We start from the raw sequence: 18,042 nt of genomic DNA on the forward strand, positions 1-18,042 counted from the left end.
CTGAATCCATTATCTGTTAGACAAGGGACACGTTGCTTTCACGAGGAAACATCTCTCTTGAAAAATGAGAGAAGATACAAGCGAAAATGATCCACGTCGCTTTTGAACGCGTTCAATTTTCATTCAGGAAGCATTTTCATCCGTCGGTTTCTGTATCGTAGTTACTTTATAGGCGAGCCGAGCGCCGTTAACATCAGTCCGCTGATTCTGCAGAGAAGAAAATATGTATCCTGGACAAGGGAAGCATCCAGCATATCCATGACCCAGTTTCCGCGGTTATATTTCCCGTTTTTCATCGGCCCTCGATGCGGGTCGATGCAAGCAGCCCGAGCGGGGGCTGCCTTTTGGCCATTCGACGGTCACACCGAAATCGAATTTCCATCGGGACGGTAATCACCGGACTTCGATTCGGATTCGTCGTTATCCTGAACGATTTGCTCGCCCACGGCCACCTGTTGCACCCACCGCCTCGCCGGGAAGAAAGCCCCGCGATAATTATTATGGCGAATTCGCGCACCACCCCGTCGCCTCCTTCTCTCGCCCCTTCCTTTTTTCGTTCCATCGTTTTCTGTCTCCCCTCTTTCTCCCTTTCTGCCGAGCTGCGTTCCAGTTATTATTTCTCTCGGCGAGTACCATTACGGCTTCGAATCTTCTCTCCCCCCGAAAAGGCGAAGAGCAGCCGGGAAGCTCGTCCAATTCTCGTTGTCGCGCGATTTATAGAGATCGATGGCTTCCTCCGAATAACTGCAATCCCCTTTACTTCCGATGAATATCTTTAAATGCGACGCTCAATTGCAAATGGAGATTGCGTGGAACGCAACCGTTGCTTTTACGACTCTTCAATGGACTCCTTTAGCGACGCGTTTTCCACCCTCTCGCGGAAGAGGAATAACACAGGCGTCATAACGATAAAAACACGGTTTAACGCAGGCTCGCCACTAAAACACAGCCGACAAACGGCGAGGAAATCGCCGGCAGTCTACGAACGAACTGACGAAATCAAGAGTCCTTAACTGCGAAAGAAGCGCAAACGAGGGGAAAAAATATCATTTCCGTTATGGGAAATTTCATTCTCGCTTAGAGATGTGCATCACTAAAGAACGAGCTGTTAGAACGCAACGATATCTATTTCGATTAAATAAACGGCACTTTTTGGGCGATGCAGGGCGGTGAATCTAGAGAACGAAGTAAAAGAAGGCAGCGGCATTCAGAATCCTCGTTTGTTCCTCGCCCGAGTGTTTCATGGCGGGAAATTGGGGTGCATCGAGCCGTTTGAAATTTCATTTCTTATGGATATTACTGCGAGAGCGGTGTAACAGCTTGCAAGCTTCACACGCGAGGAGCGTAACGCCTCGACAAATTGGACCAGCGAATTCCGGTGATAACGATCGAGTATTCGCGTAAACAACGCGACAGCAATGAGGGGGCCAGGTCGGGTGGAATTTCTGCGGGGTGGGAAATGGCGTGGAGGCGGCGAGGCGCGCGAATGCAAATGAAGGAAACGGACGAAGATGCGCGCGGGAGCAAGTGGAGACGTCGCGTACTCTGAAATTGCCGGTCGTCGGCTCGAGATCGATCCCTGCCAACCGAGGGCTTCGATCTCGGGGACAAGTTATCTGTCTCGTGTATCTCCTCGATGTGTTGGCGGTCGCGCGCGCGCGACCTATGAATATTGCATTCCGATATCTCGGTCGCGTCGACTGTCCATGCGAATGCCTGGCAAGCGGCGTTAATTAGCTGCCAGATGGAATTCAGAGTACGTCATGCGCTCCTCCATTTTCTGCTTGATCGCCTTCGGCTTATAAGTGATTTTCCTTGCATCAGGCTTCTTGGAAAGAGAGATCATGCATTGGAACCGAATATTGGGAGATTAATGCTCTCTGCTCAGAGCCAGGTGTCATAGATGTAGAGTGCACCATGTATCAGTATCAAGAGAGGGAATCAAATATAAGAGATGTAGGAGCGACTGTGTGACACCCAATTGTCTAGAAAGGACCTGTGTCTCCTGTATGTTATATTTGTAATTTCTCGCAGATTAGATTCTGTCTTGAAAAAAAAAAATAATATTGATTAGGATCGACTTACCAGAATCAGCAGGTTTTCCAAGACGCATGGTGTATTGGTGCTGTGACGTTCCTCCTGGTTTCTTTTTCTTTCTTTCGACGAAGAGAAATCCGTCGGAAAGTCGCAATGAAGTTATTCCGGTAGACTGGCACGGAAAATCACGAGGAGCCTCGGCATTCGGGCCACGTAGGGACAGCCACTCGATGGTAAGGTTCTCGTTAAGCTCGTTGAATTTCTGTCGGATAAAAGAAACGAACGATTTTCAATCTTACGATGCGATGCATGCGTGCATTCGGTTCGACGAAACATCTTCCTAACAACTATTATCCAAAATATACCTTAATTGAATAGCATGTGCATCAAGTAGAATAGGTCAATACTTAGACAGACATGCAACGAAGCGCCTTAGATTAAAACGTAAGAGACTGTTACCTATAGAAGAGTCGAGCCTTCAGGATCAAATAGCAAAATAAACATTTCACTTGCAATTAATTGTGGAAGCAGGACAAACTAACACCAGTCTGACAACTGAACTAAAGGAGGCCATAACGCTGACATAAATTGTCACTTTGGGCTTACGAAGGTAACGTCATATGGTTAGCAAGGGAAAGGTGAAAATGATTGTAGACAGCATCAACACAAAGACAATCTACTTTGATGCATAGATATAGAAATTGCATCTTCTATCAAGCACTATGTAATCTAATGCTGTTCGAGAACGAGGACAAAAAGCTTCGGTAAAGTACGCTAGCTGGGACACTATACGAAGCACCAGAAAACATGATACATGTTACACCTGTAATTCTCTTCCGACAAACATGATATATCTGAGGCAATCTGACCATTCGCAATTACGTCACGACAATTGCTACCGCCCCAGTAATTTCTGAATAACGCGCCCAGTCGCCCGTATGCCCGCGTGCGTATATGTTATAGCTAATTGATCTGAAGCTAGATCGAGCTCGGTGAAGCGGCGGCCCGGCAATAGCTGACTTCTGACAAGGTGATTTAATTAAACGCGTAAGCGTAATTATGCAGGGGAAAGCTACTGTATTCGATGCGTTACAAACACGCCGTAATTAAAGCGTAAAGTTATTAGGGCATATTTCTGGCTCGGTTCGTACGTAACCGTTACTACGATTAGTGCCATTAGCGTCACGCACGTTCTAATAAATAACTTAATCGTTGCTTTTCCAAATCCACCAGTCGCGATAATGTTTCCGACATTATCTGCTGGGGAATCTCGGAACAGTTAATATTTCTGGGGAATCAAATCTGTGCAATCTTGACAGATTGTGCCACGGTCGTATAAAACAGCGAAGCTCGAATTCCTGTCGACGCGAACGCTATTAGCAGAGGAAGAATCTCCGGAAGGGGTTAATGGACACGTCACCAATTTCGGCACGTTCGAAAACAATCTCCACGGAGTGGGCAGAAAGCAGAGAGTGAGCTTAGAAGAGCCCTAGTGAAATCTGCCAGAGAACTACTGTACTCTTTCTTCGGTCGAGGAATAAGCTGCTGAGGTGAGAGTCGTACGGACTGGAGCCTGGCAAATGGAGGGAAACCATCGAGCTTTTAGACGGAAACCTGAAAAACGTATCCGATTTCGGTTGGACGTGCAGCCTCGTTGTCGCTTTTACGTTCAGTTTACCCTCCCTGCGAGTACACATCCGGCGAACAGTGAGCAAGTTTCCCGTCGTGTCAGTCAGGCAGGAAGTGTTTAAGCTCGTCACTGACCGTATCTACTCTTTCACAGGAAGACGATATCTGCTCTGACGTCTTTTCAAATTTTCACGCAGGAAATGCTTGACAATCGTGTCAATTCTTGCAGAAGAGGCGCGTTTTATCGGGGTATTTAATAAAAATACAACTAAGATTGAAGTTACGGATGAAAATATCAAGATTCTGATGTTTTTCGAGGACGATGGAAGAGAATGTGTAACAGCGTATCGAGCTGTTCTGTAAAAATCGTTACAAGAGCTCGTTCCTTCACCGCAAATGAGAAAATAATCTTGTTCCAGACTTCCACGAGTTACCCAGCCCACGGTCGAACTTGGTGGATCTTTCAGCGGTATCGATTCGGCCACAAAACACACGCGAAGAAGACACCCCTTTCTTCCTTCGACATTTCTGATTTTCTCGTTTCCTACATACACTGTCTACGCGTTTGTAAGGTCTCGTCGTTCTGCTCATGCCTTGAACGCTCCAAGTTTCCAATTCTCTTCTCCACATACGCGATGTGAGTCGATGTTTCATAGGATATATTACCAATTTGGTTGAAACGCGCGTGCACTGAATTTTTATGAGCCTTGAATCCCATAGGCGTCGGATACACATGCCACGTTCCCATCGATCCCACACCTGCCTGAATTTCATCAGGCTCTTATGAGATTTATTCTTCTAGAGAGCGAAGCGGTTACCACGCTAATTGCATTAACCCACGCGCTAACGTTGAAATTATAATTATGCTCTTGCTACAAATTACGCTACTATTTACACGATCAAGTACGCCGGTGTTTGCTTAGTCCCATCCGTTACCAGGAATGCCGTGTAAACGATTATGCTGGCGCAAAGTGTGCAGTATCGTAAATGGTAGTGGTGGCAGTAGCAATACCAACGACGATAACAGCAGCAATACCCTCGACGGGAACAGTGGCTCTGGCGATGGTATTAAAAAGACGGTTTCTGTGACACGATAAGTCCCTTATCGACAACTTTCGTCAGTAAATTGCTTGAAATAAATTTTCTTCTCTTGAAGACACTGAGTAGAAGAAAAAAGTACGCAAGATCCGTGGATTCGAAAGAAAGCAGAACTTGAGAAACTTGGAGATGGAGTTGGACCAAAACGATTCATTTAGTATACACCAGGAAAATTATCGAAACGAACCGTTGAAACACGCTGTCCATTTTTAATTGGAGCTGGAAGTGAAAGAAAATCTAACGGATTGGGGAGTCGTAGCGGAGGAAAAAAGGGAAAAGATGGGAGGACGACAGGTCGGGTGGGAAGAAAATTGCGTTTCCAGAGTATCGGATTATCAGAAAACGCTTTCAGTTGGAAGACGAGAAAAGTTTCGCCGGGAGCAACAAATGCGCGCCCGTAGAAAGGAATCCGACCGCAAACGACACTCACGAGCAGGACCATAAAAAGATCCGCGCAACGCGGTTGCCGTCAGCGTACAAGACGAACGTGTCGCGAACACTTTTCAACCCTCTACCACGCACTCGACCCTTTTACAACTTATCCTAATTATTTCGGCGGTCTTGGCAACAATAGACGTCATTTTTCCTGTGAGCCGCGCATTAAAAGCTTAAAAGTGAAAAGACAAGAGGATTATTCGTAGAGCGACAAATACAATTCTGCTCTTTTGTCGCATTCGTCGATTCGTTTCGAATGTGCAGTAGCGCTTTTGTTGCATTTCCTCCAAGAGTTCGTCGTCCTACTTAAATTTAAGTCTCGCAGAATTTCTATTTCCAGCGAAAAATTAATATCGTATGATCGTGACACAAGGCCAGCAGGGAATACGCTGGTCGGTTGAGCCCGTAGATCGGGCAACGCGCATAAAACGCGGTTGGTGAAATTAATTTCAGTTGCAGACGCGATTTCTGGCCGGGACGGTAGATTTAATTATTTTAGCTTACACGGGTCCGTCCATCAAAATATTATTTTATTCGCCGCCAGTGCTCTGAAATAAAACCATATAGCTGGTTGAGCCGTGTGATTCTCCATTGAATTAATTCGAACGCAGGTTGATTATCGAGCACGATATATTTTATACATACGATCGATGCGTTTGTTTCAGTCGTTTGGGAGGGTGAAATACGAAAATCGTGTTAATTTTTCTGACAGCTGTGCGGAACGAGTACGCGAATTAATTTCTCGGATTTTTCAAGTAGCTCAATTACGAAGGTGTTCTCCTAAATTTGATAAAAACTCATTGTTGTTTCGACAAAACGAATCATCTTTCTCGCGTGCAGAAAACACCACTAAACTGCAAACTAGGAACTTCTAGGGCAAAGGTCGCCAATTAGATTTCAGAGAAAAGAGTCGAGCTTCGAATTGGAGGTTGTTTCGAGCAGGAGAAGCGACACGAGTGGATGATCGTAATTTTTTACGACGCGGGACGACGTCGCACGGAACATGAACGTCAGAGGCGCAAACGCGACGTTTTGAAATGAAATTATGTTCGGAAATAATTCACTGCAAATGAAGCGACATCCGAGTCTCCTCTCTCGGCATTGCTATTCGAACGCGACTTCAATGGGCCTGGATGAAGCGCATCATTTAGCCTATTGTAAAACACTCGACTTTGTTAACAGCACGGACGATGACGAATAACGAGCGTAAATCAATGTAATTCCAGGGAATAATAATGCCTGTCGCGACCCCGGAATCCTTGCATGCTGATTCGACGTTCGTTCGGAGCACGGAAAACCTTAATTCTTCTCTGCTTCCTGGGACAACACGCGGCCAAGACGCGTTTCTCAGAGCTCAGGGCGCCATTTGTATTCTTTTAGAAGCCACTGTAACATTATACCAAGAGTACCAAGGCGAAGGAGAACATTAGTTTTAGAACTGCCAAGAAGACAAAATTTCACTCGAAAAATAGGAGAGGCATGAGAGTTTCGATAAAACGAGATTTACAAAATCGAGAGAAAATTAAAAACTCGCGGTACAGAAATAAAAAATTATTAGGTATCGATTATCCTGCGTCTCAGCATTCACACGAATTGTAGACACCTGTATCGTACTCACAGGAGACACTTCCAGTGCTTGGGTATCCTTTCCATTGACAATGGAACGAAACCTGTGTCCCTCTGAATAGTGGAAGTAAGCATGCAAAACACGTCGACAAGGATCCCTACTGATGACTGAAATCTCTTCCTTTGCGACTCTCCTTTCGCTCTCGCCCTCTTTTTCACCAATTCCCCTTTTCCTGTATCGTGAATGTTCGATTGTAAAGCTACGTACATGGAAACCAATAGCTGGAGGCTATGGCGAACACAGACCAGAATTTTCGAACTACCATGGTTATGTAGGTCGATTCAAATTCCTACTAGTCGCGTTTTCTTCAAAGCAAGGTGTATATCTGCAGGAAATGGTATAATAGTGCTATTGTCAAGGATTCGAAAATTAATATGGATCTTGTCACTCTGTGTAAGATCCCTGATAATCAGAAAATTATTTTAATTGAATATATGTGAAATCGTTTTTCATTAGTACCTTCATCGGCATATAACACGAAAATAATACTTCATTCTAATTAAACCGTGGTGCTGAAATCGTAGTTTAATGAAGTCCAAAGGCATTCATCGAATTTTCAATGAGCTTTTCAGGAAGAATTTTGCGCTACTGATTCGTACTGTATCTGAAACCCCGTTATTCGTTAAGCATTCGATGTGATATACGTGGTAGTATAAGTATATATCGTGGCGAATAAATTTTCTGAATATTGTCCACGAAAAATGTTGCTTTGAATAAGAGACCACTACTACGTAATCATGAATTAACATAGATCTTAATGATAGGAAACAATAATTATTAACAATTTGTAATAAAGAATGTACGAAATTGTTATTAACAACGTGTGTAGTTAAAATTGTTGTTCCAATCATTACTTTATTGAATATATCTATCTTTCGCGGGCTACTTCTCGAAAGCTTGAACCCGCGGGATTAATCAACCAATCACGTCATTACTCCGTGCAGTCGAGGGGTACATATACCCCCGCGGGACCGTCAATTGCTCAGATCCGTCTGTGACTCCGCCGGGGACGGGTCCCCCCTGGGCCCCAGGAGTCCCTTGGGTGATCAGTCTTGAGGGATCTCCTCTCTCCTCTCTCCTCTCTCCTCTCTCCTCTCTCCTCTCTCCTCTCTCCTCTCTCCTCTCTCCTCTCTCCTCTCTCCTCTCTCCTCTCTCCTCTCTCCTCTCTCCTCTCTCCTCTCTCCTCTCTCCTCTCTCCTCTCTCCTCTCTCCTCTCTCCTCTCTCCTCTCTCCTCTCTCCTCTCTCCTCTCTCCTCTCTCCTCTCTCCTCTCTCCTCTCTCCTCTCTCCTCTCTCCTCTCTCCTCTCTCCTCTCTCCTCTCTCCTCTCTCCTCTCTCCTCTCTCCTCTCTCCTCTCTCCTCTCTCCTCTCTCCTCTCTCCTCTCTCCTCTCTCCTCTCTCCTCTCTCCTCTCTCCTCTCCTTACTTTCTTTCCACTAGAAGCGGAGGTGAAGAAAGTGGAATTCAGAGAAGACAGAGGGATGGAGAACTTACTTGAACGTATCAACCCTGTTTGCCACGTTTGTGCGAAAACAACATATATAATATTTACTCGCCACAAATAACGGATGCGCAATTTATCGAACCGGCAGGAGCAGAAAGTGCAATGAAAAGTTGAGCACTTTACACTTCGTTATAGAACGTTGTACATTTCATGTAGTAACCCTCAACTGTGCGCAATGTCTGCATTATGCACTCTTCCTGTAACATATGTAGGGTATAAACTCTGATACGCTGTTGGGAGTACTCGAAGGAAGTGCGATAAAAGTCTTGAGCTGGCAAAATATTTGGTGGTTCTCGAGTGAGAAGGTGCATCTTTCGCTGTCTAATTGTGCCGCGAATTTTCGGAATCTCTCTGCAGAGATGGCAGGTAACTTTGCAAAACCTTAATCTACTTCTGGATGCGGTTTCTGGCCCGCAGTCGAATATACTTCTGCAGTGAACTTTGCAAAATTTAGCGTCAGATTTCAGTGGTTTCCGTGTTCTTAAAAAGGGAAAAGTTTGTGCAGTCAGTTGTACAGTTATAGAGCTTTAAATATAAGTAACGATGACGTGACGTCACGCCCTTTCATAAATATACACCCTAGTTATAAAAACTCTCCTCATTCGCTCTTCATAACTATAACAGGTTTTTTCCACAAAGGCAGCGCGATTCGACGTTCCCAGATGTTAAAACGTAATCTGATCCTAGTATCTCTCGTAATTTTGAAACAGGGCCAGGCTCTCTGCCTTATCTCCGTTCAAACTTTTATTGCGCAACGATATAAAACTTGGTGGCCGTGAAATTCCTCGAAATGGCACTAAAATGTCAAAATCTCGGACGGGTTAACGCACGATCGAGTTTGGGCCACCGTACAGTAAAAGTCCGATGAAATTTATTAGGATTTTCGGCTGTCTCGATCTCGCTTCGCAGTCTCGGCTCCGCGACGAGGTTCGAATGGAAGAAGTCGCAGCCGCGCAATGGCTTCGGGCGACTCCGCCTCCCTGCTCTCCGGATGAAATTTTAAACTACGACATCCGCGAACTTTGTGGATCAAATCGAATTTCCAACTCCTTTGTTCTTGGGCCGCCAGCATGGAAGGGGGCGGAGAATGATCACGCGCAAGGATTCGCAAAGTACCGGCGAGCTGGAACACCGTTCCCGTGTTTAAATTTAGAATAGACGCAGTACCCAGCCGTTTCGCGTGCAAATTCGTCGCGATGATTCGCTTTTCCGCTTTACATCTTCCTCTCCAGGCATCTCGAATGGCTTGTCGCGGCTTGTACCCACGAAAGCTAGTCGTTCGATGAAAATTTCAAGAGACGCAACAGTGCAACATCCTGCCACAAGCTGAGGGAATCATGTTTCTATATAGCATCCTTTGAAAGACGTTCAGACTCAGGATAGCCAGATCGAGGCATCGTGTATCGCGTGTTTCCCGAGAAACTATGAAACATCATTCGTTCCTAATCGATTCCTGATCTGCTACAAGTTGAACAAACCTAAATCAACTGATTACTAGTTCACGATTACGAGCGTCTGAAACGAGGCAAAAGGAAATAGTACAAGGCGTATCGGACGTCCAAGAATAATCGCTATCCTCTCGACCAAGGTACTCGTTTCTAGGCACGTTTTGGCAATACTCTGAACAGGAAGGACGAAGTAGCAGCGGTTGGAAAGAAGACGGCCGTGAGTGAGAGAGGAAAGATATCCTTTATCTGGTCGCGAGTTACGACTGGTTGTTTGGCAGAGGCCATTGTACCGTTTCTATGGTCAAGACACGTAAAGGTCCTCGCGGCGAAACCAGACTTCCTCCATCCACCTTGTTGCCTTCCCGTGATCTCTTTCGGGGAGACGAACGGCCCTGGCGTCAAAGTAAATAAGATTTTGTGCGCTTCTCCTTTCCTTTCGTTCGCCGGGGAGGATACCGCCAGATCGATCGTTCGTCGACGATCGTACGAGAAAAGTTCCCCTGACATCGAGGCGACCGAAACTTCCCTGCAATTTCGACTCTCAGATGAACTTCCGAAAACAAACCAAACCATACTTAATGGAAAACAATAATTTATTTAGAAATTCAACTTCAACTACGAGAACAAGATTTACAATTTTCTTTTTGACTGTTGTCAGTCCTTTTATAAAAAAAAAAAAAATACTATATTTCTTCTCTGTAGCCAGATTGTCTATTCTGATTGTAAAATTTAAGCGACACGATGAAATATCGTTCACCTTTCTCATATAAAGTATTCCTTTATCCAAATCTCCCTGCAGAGCCGTCGAAAACAAGGATAACGCGATATCGGAGGATTTATTCGATATTAGATGCAGCAAATCTCGCAGAAAATGAAGCCGGAGGTGAAGAAGCCTGGCAGCGAAATCGAATCACCAGTTTCCCCTGGCCAGGAATCCCCAGGCAGGATAATGCTTCCGGTTAGCAGTGAAAATGCTCTCAGCATCGGTCACCATTACAACAGGGCGTTGATTTTCCAGCGCAGAGAGCACGGGTTAGCTGGGACAGCTGGCAGCGCTAACGCAACCTGCACGCGCGCACATCTGGACTTTATCGTGCGCGCTCGCTCGCGTGCGATCGTGAATCATAATGCGCCCCGCGATTACACATTACGCGGTCTAGCCTATCTCCAGCATTACCACACTCGTGTAACGCATTGCTGGGCCGAGAGGGCTCGTCAATATGCCAGCGAACTAGATTACAGCTGTACCCGTGCCGATGCTTCATCGCGTGTCAGCGTCGCGCGCGTGAAAAATAAAACGCTCGACCTGGCCATGAGACTCTTTTACGACAACCGCTCAGCTTTCGTATCGATTCGAGTGTATTTGCTTGCGATCGTTCGAGTCATTCGCCAATGCTCTGTTCTCTGTGCTCGCATCGCTTCGCAGGGGGATTCCCACGCTCCCTTTCTTCCTCGCGTTCTGCTCGATTTAGATCGTTCAGGATTTTCTCGATTCCCCTATTCGTGAGTGCACGGATGCCTCCCATTCTTTTCATACAGAATTCACTCGTCTCTTTCCCAGTTCTCTGTACCGTTTCAGAAAGCTACGTATGATCCGTGCAATGCATGACAAACGTGCGAATTAGTAGGATTTTTTAATTCAATCTCGAGAAATTGCCAGAAGTCTCTCAGATATCTCTGTTTGCATATTCAACAGAAGAGTACGGTAGTTAACGAATTCTGTGACGATTGTGTTCATCGGCGAGGCGTATTGAAACGCTGCAACCAACGACCCAGGTGGGACTAGGTTAGAGGATCCATCAAATTTATTGCATTAAATTCGACGGTGGCGCGCGGCAATTAATGGACTCTAACTAGAATTAGTCTGCGTATTGTATTAGTGAACCGTTGGCAAGGCCATTGCAGGAGAGGCGCAATATCGCGTTACAGGGACGCCATAGAATATTAGCAATAGGGCTGGTTAGTTTGCGAGTAACCCCATCCATCCTCCCGTCGATTTTTCGATGCCTACTCGAGGCCTAGCTCTTGCCAGGCGAGGCCAGTCTTGTATTACTGGAGCCACTTCGACGAGAGTAAATCATGATTAATTGGAATTTCATGGACGGTCGCGTAAGTCGTGAAATTAATGTAACGGTGTAACTTGCGATTACGTATTACGCGCCGCGTATTTATGGCTTATTACCACTGTCCACTTGGTTCAGTATGCACAACACACGACTGTCCTCTCGTGCTTTATCGCGCGACTGTAGCGATACGCTGGGGAATAAGAAATTCCGCCACCGATATACAAATACGCCCGTTACGATAACGCTTCGCAGGACATTATGCAACGGATAATTATAGCGTTATGCTACCACCTTCGTGTGAAAGCGTGGAGGAAACATAGCTTTGGACACGCCCCGGTTTTAAGAGATTTTCGCTCGATATTTTTCAAGCTCCTGAAGTTTGTATCGAGCGAAAACCTTTCAAAGTCTCATCGTGTTCTTGGAATGCTTATCGTACGATGGAAGCTCGAAGGAGTAACTTGTGTGGCCGTGATATTAAATTTCACGCAATTTAACGGAGAACAGCTGTCTGAGGAGGGTGTAAAAGGGTGTCCTTTAGGAATTGTATCCCAACGCTTGCTCAAAGTACTGACACGCTATCAGTGTGTTATTCGATGCCTCCTGGAGCTGGATGCAATGCTGAGGAAACGTTAGGGTACGTTTCCTAAAGGTTAGGGATTATACTGGGAGACCTCACGTCTGTGCTCAGAAGCTTAGAGTAGACCAACGTTGGATTAAAAAATCGTCAGACTGTTGGCGGTAGTAGACAGTCGGATTCGATAGTGTCGTTTCGCGAATCATCGATCGATTGATGTAGCTCACGAGCAAGCGCTACCAAAGAGCTAGGACTCGTTATCCGTACTGCGTCGTTTTAATTTCGCCCCTCAAAATCTATGAACACACGTTTTTTCTGTGTTTTTGTTAGGCGTGAACCTATTGGTAAACGTGAAAAAGAGGGCGGGGCTTCCCTTCGTTCTCTTAAAATAATAACCGATTATAAAAGTATGCGAAACGCGAAAAACGCTCGAAAAAAGGTTGTACAACGACAAAGAACAATTACCTCGGCGAAGGAAGCGAGATGGAGGAAACTGTTGCGAGTTGAAAAGTAATAAAGCAGAATGGAAATATTATTTCACGTTCACAGCTAACCGAATCTGCTCTTACTCTCATCGAATACACTTTTTTCCTCCTTCGAGCATCCCAAGCGAAACAGGTTAGATATGTTCTTTATGGTTAATTCTGGCAGCGCGATTCGAATCGTAGAACAAATAAGAATGTTCGAAACTTACGGAACAGTTGTAGAACCGAGCTTTCTCCTGGGAATGGTTTCACAGCACAAACTTTACACTACACACCTTTAACTTTCTTAATAATCTCGTTTTTAGACGAGCGTAAATCAAACGCGCACTTATAATTCACCACTCTATCCGGGAAACTACGTGATTCGTTGCTGCTCCTATTTTCATATTTAAGTAGTGTTAGAAGCCCCAGAAAAAATTGAATAAACGATATCTCTGGGTAAAGTGACGCTAAAGTAGTCTGAAAGTATGCCACTCTTTCCCTATTTCCGCGGAAATATATTTTTGAAAGAAGGTAAATGGTTGGTTTAAAGCTCTGAGTTGGTTTGAGCGGTGACGACGACGGCGCCATCTGCGCAGCAAATTTGAACATCTTCGAGAGAGCGTTCTTTCTCGTGGCGGTGTTTGCTGAGCGTGGTACCAGCGTCGTTCCGCTTCGTGTAAGTAACATGAAATAAATTTATATTCACGGTAAAAACACGTGGTTCCATCGCAGAACGTTGCGAACTTGCATGGCGTACTCGTACGGGCTGTTAAACATTCATACTTTCTTGCACGCATGAAATATTCCATGCGAAACTTTCCTTTGCCATTCCCGTGGCCCATGTTACCCTTCGTTTCGCGACTCCAAACAATAGAAAATACCAAGAAAATTGCCGTGTTTGTTTGCCCTTGTTCGCAATATTCTCAGCACACGCTCGGGTACAGTCGTATCAGACGGACATAAGAATAACGACGCATTTTGTACAGTGCAGCACCTCGGTGTTCTTGGACATTATCGATACTTGACGACGACGCCATCTTGCAATTACGTAGTTGCAATTTCGATCACGTGCCAGGACGATACGCTTGCAAGCAGCGACGCGGAGATTTGAAAGTAGAAGTGTTGAGTTGCTGGTGGCTGTTATTCTGAGTAATGGGGAATGAGACGTAAGTGTCAATTGTTAATTTCAGTAAAATTCTATTCCAAGCAGTTCTGTAAAAAGTATGTCGGGTACTGAGATGATACTTATATGTATCCATGTACTGTGGGTAAATTTAGTCAGGTTATTTCTAGGTTATTTCTAGGTTACATTTCCTACTGTCACTCAAATTCTTTATTTCTCTGGAAAACGATTAATACTGAGGGCAATGTATCATGATGAAATTGTGAATGAAAAATGTGACCGTTAAGTCGTAAAAATGAGGTCGAAAGTGGCGATCCTTATCGAGGCCCTCTGGTAAAGGGCTCGAAAGCGATTTACGATTCGAAAAATCCGTTTATCTTCCATTTTTACCGCGAATGAAGTGCACGAACGATTGCTATGAGAAAGATATATTATGTATATATGTACTAGACGGGGTATTTCTTTTACGACCAGTTCCAATGGTCGCGAAGGTTTCGTAATTAATTACAGTGGAGGTGGTGTTCTTTTATCGACCACCGTTTCGTGAGTGACTCGTAAAAATCCATGAGAGTTGACGGTGCTTCTTCACTGTTCCTGTCTATCTTCCTCTTCTACCTTTTCCTTTTTTTATTCGCCCTGCTTTTCTATTAGGTCTTCTTCTTCTTTTATGGTTGGCGCTTTCGAATACCACTCGCGAATATTTAATGTAAATGAAGAACCTCGACCGACAAAAGAGTTAGTCGTAAAACAAAATTCACTAGACACTGCAAAAATAGCGATTATTTTCTCCATTTTGTTTATACTCTCTTGTATGTCGATATTTCAATAATCCCCTGAATCCAAAAGATTCAATTTGTTCAGAAGATACTTCTATAAAAAACAGTTTCGTATTTCATTTTTCTTTATATCTAACGTTTGCTGCACTGTTTCTGTTTCAGGATCGGACATCAAAGCATCAGTTGCCATTCTAAACTGCCTTTATGCACGTCAATTGTGCTTCGAGGACCCATCTTGCAGTGCCATTCTGGAAATAATACCAAGGGTCTGCGGTCCGGAGTTAGGTGAGTACCAAAATTATTTTCCTTTGAATACTTTTTATTAGAAATAAGTCAGTAGCCATTTTATGTCTGTTTTGGATCATATATGAGCGAGCAGAATTTATTCTTTCTCTTTGCTGTGACCAAAATTACACCTTTTACTACACGTTTATTTATTTAATAATTTTAGAAGCTTAGGAATATACACATATTTAGAAGTATTTTAAAAACCTTATTAAGGATTCTAAATGTGTCGTGTTTTCACATTTGTGTTGACCCTTTTACGCAAAATGTTGCATACATTCAGAAAATTTATGTGTCAATTGAATTTCAATGTTCTATTCGATATTCTCGCGATCCGTTCTGTTCCAAAATTTGCCCTCTCTCTTGAATGTTTTTCTGTTTTAAATAATTGTTCTCGAGGGTGCGATTGATTCGGTCCACGGACTCGCGAAGTCGAAAGGTTTCGAGTAGGAATCCCTCTTCCTACCTGGCTGTAACGAGAAGCGGAAAAACGGGGCCGACCAGAGAGACACGGTCGACGACCTCGTTCTTTTCGCACTTCTTCTTCGCTTGCTCTTCGCCTAGTCGCTCACCTCTCCCTCGTGGATTTTTCCTGTCCCCCTCTTCGTCGCATCCACCAAGCGATGAAAATCGTGTTATACGACGTGACAGAAGTATATGACGTAAATTGTAAATTATTCTGAGTCTTGGTGTCGATAAACTGTACTCTTCTTTTTCACACCAGTGACCATGTCTTGCCAACTCAGGAACCATTTCACGTCTACTTTGTTTATCGACATTTTAACCAAGTCTAAAACTGTTTTTATTAGTTTGAAACAAGAATGCCAGTAGAATATTTCACCAAGTTGCAGTTTCTAAATTTTTCATATTTTTCCTTTTCTAGAAACTATTTGTATCTGTTTACTTCTGAAACTCTTTAATGATTAATTGACAAACTTGTATTAGCCACTGAGAACTCAATGTATAAATCGATTGTCTCCATTTAACCATCTTATTACTCGAAATGTTCTGTCGATACAATTTAGCCGCAGCAGATATCATTCAGCTTTCTCTCCCACAGCATTATCATATTACACGTCAGACACTGTCCCTCGAAACAATGTTGTTCAATTAATTTTCGCGAGCTGTCGACTGTATTTCGCCTCAAGGGAAGCGGATCGACCGCAGGATGTTTTTCTGAAATAGTGTATCGAGAACCGATAGCGCTATCGGGAATCTATGTAATCCGAGGGAAATCTCGGCTGAGTTTTAAGTAATCCGATACTAATATTTCGAGGAGTATCTCAGATGCCGCTTTATGCGTTCGAGATGCTTCGGTTTTGCCACGGCGATTGCGATCCCTCAAGTCGAAATGCTCGCACGCACATGACCGAAGAAGTAATTAAACCTGTTCCCGAGCAGATTTAATTTCAGACTTTCTGAATTTCATATTCCCTGCCCAATCAAGCGGCATTTTTCGCTAGAGACACTTTTTCATGTTTTACGCGTCGTGCCGAACTGGCAAGTTAAATAATCGTATTAGCCGATATTTACGCGCGAGGGAATCGAGTTCGAATTAAGCGAATTAACGTCACCAAGTAAATACGGGTGTAAGGTTGTTCGAGATTAAAGCAAACAAAAGGTACGTTCTCCTATATAATAATGGAATTAGTCGTCTTTGGGTTGGAGAAAGTGGAATCCAGGGAATGCTGCTAAAACACGCTCTTTCGTACGCGTTCCCAGGAAATGGGATTAATTCGTATTTAATTTACCGAGTAAACGAGACCGGTGGCGTGATATCGTCGCGACACACGTGCATCTACGAACGTGAACAAGAAACTCCTTCGCGAAACAAGTGGATTACAATGCTGGAAAACTCCTCCGCGTCCGCAACGCGTGATTCAAAAATACTGTACCCTTTTCGATGCATTCCCGATACATATAATTTTCGGTTCGCTATTCGACGGGATGTTTCGATAGCAAAATGTTCCATATTTTTTGTAGAAATTGATGTACTAGAACGAGGAAAAATCGTGCGATTCTCAGTCATCGAGAGCCCGATATTTTGTTGAGATTTATCGTTTGGTGACGATATTCGAAACTGGCCTCTTGTTGTAGCTAGAATGAAGAAAATTCGAGAGTGCGTAACGAGGCAGAAAAAAACACGTGTGTAAACACAAGGAAATAGTTGTTGGGAAAAGCGGTTTATTTTTCAGGTGGCCGCTTGGGCAAATTAATTAGCTCGTATTTTCTTGAGGTTCAAAGGAGACGGTAGTAAAGTCCAGTTCATGGAAACGTTTTCAGGCAGAATTAATCATCTTGATCTACCCGGCACATTGGTTTTGTAAAACGATTATAGGAACTTTGATTATTGATTTTTTCGTAATCGTCTTATTTATTTTATAAATACCTTGTGCTTCTGTGTGGAAAATAATCTTATTATGTTTTCAAAGCGTCTGCTTTCGAGTTCTATATGCAATCGTTCCAAACGTCGTTTCTCGGTTGATCGTTTTCCAATAAAAAATAATAACGGGAGTTCTTTTGGGTTTTCGTTGCGCTTTAAAAACTTCAAATGAACAGTTGTTGAGTTTTGATTTAACTCCGTTAGGTAGATCAATCAGCAATTAACCATATTTGATAATCGAAAATCGGAATAAAAATCGGTAGCCCTTTGACGGATTTATACTACTCAGAAAGTAGTATAGGTAAGCATATGATTGAACGACGCAATGGATTTATAAAGCTGTTCGTATTAAAAAAACTCGTGTTTGATCACCGTATAAAGTGAATTGATTTTTAATTAAAAATCAAAGTAAGAGACACGAAGCCTTAAAGTCGGAGTTTTTTGCGTTCATCGGAAATGAAAGGAATGGAAAAGGGTCTCAAAAGTCTAACACATTTTACAAACAAAATTTAAAATTTATTATAATGTTCATACAACGTTATTAGAATATCGTGAACATCATAATATAGAACAAAGTAAACACGAGGTGTTA

General features: G+C 43.7%; 1 protein-coding gene across 3 annotated transcripts in view; it reads left to right on the forward strand.

Annotated features, from left to right (window-relative positions):
- The window catches only part of Gfrl (Glial cell line-derived neurotrophic family receptor-like), a 187,394-nt gene that overhangs the window by 56,705 nt on the left and 112,647 nt on the right, over positions 1–18,042 (forward strand). For all 3 annotated transcript variants that reach the window (XM_076388836.1, XM_076388834.1, XM_076388835.1), the window contains exon 2: positions 14,945–15,067. In XM_076388836.1, the coding sequence (XP_076244951.1) occupies positions 14,945–15,067 (123 nt within the window). The remainder of the gene's footprint in view (positions 1–14,944; positions 15,068–18,042) is intronic.

This window comes from Calliopsis andreniformis, chromosome 12, assembly GCF_051401765.1.
Source record: "Calliopsis andreniformis isolate RMS-2024a chromosome 12, iyCalAndr_principal, whole genome shotgun sequence".
Classification (NCBI taxonomy): Eukaryota; Metazoa; Arthropoda; class Insecta; order Hymenoptera; family Andrenidae; genus Calliopsis; species Calliopsis andreniformis.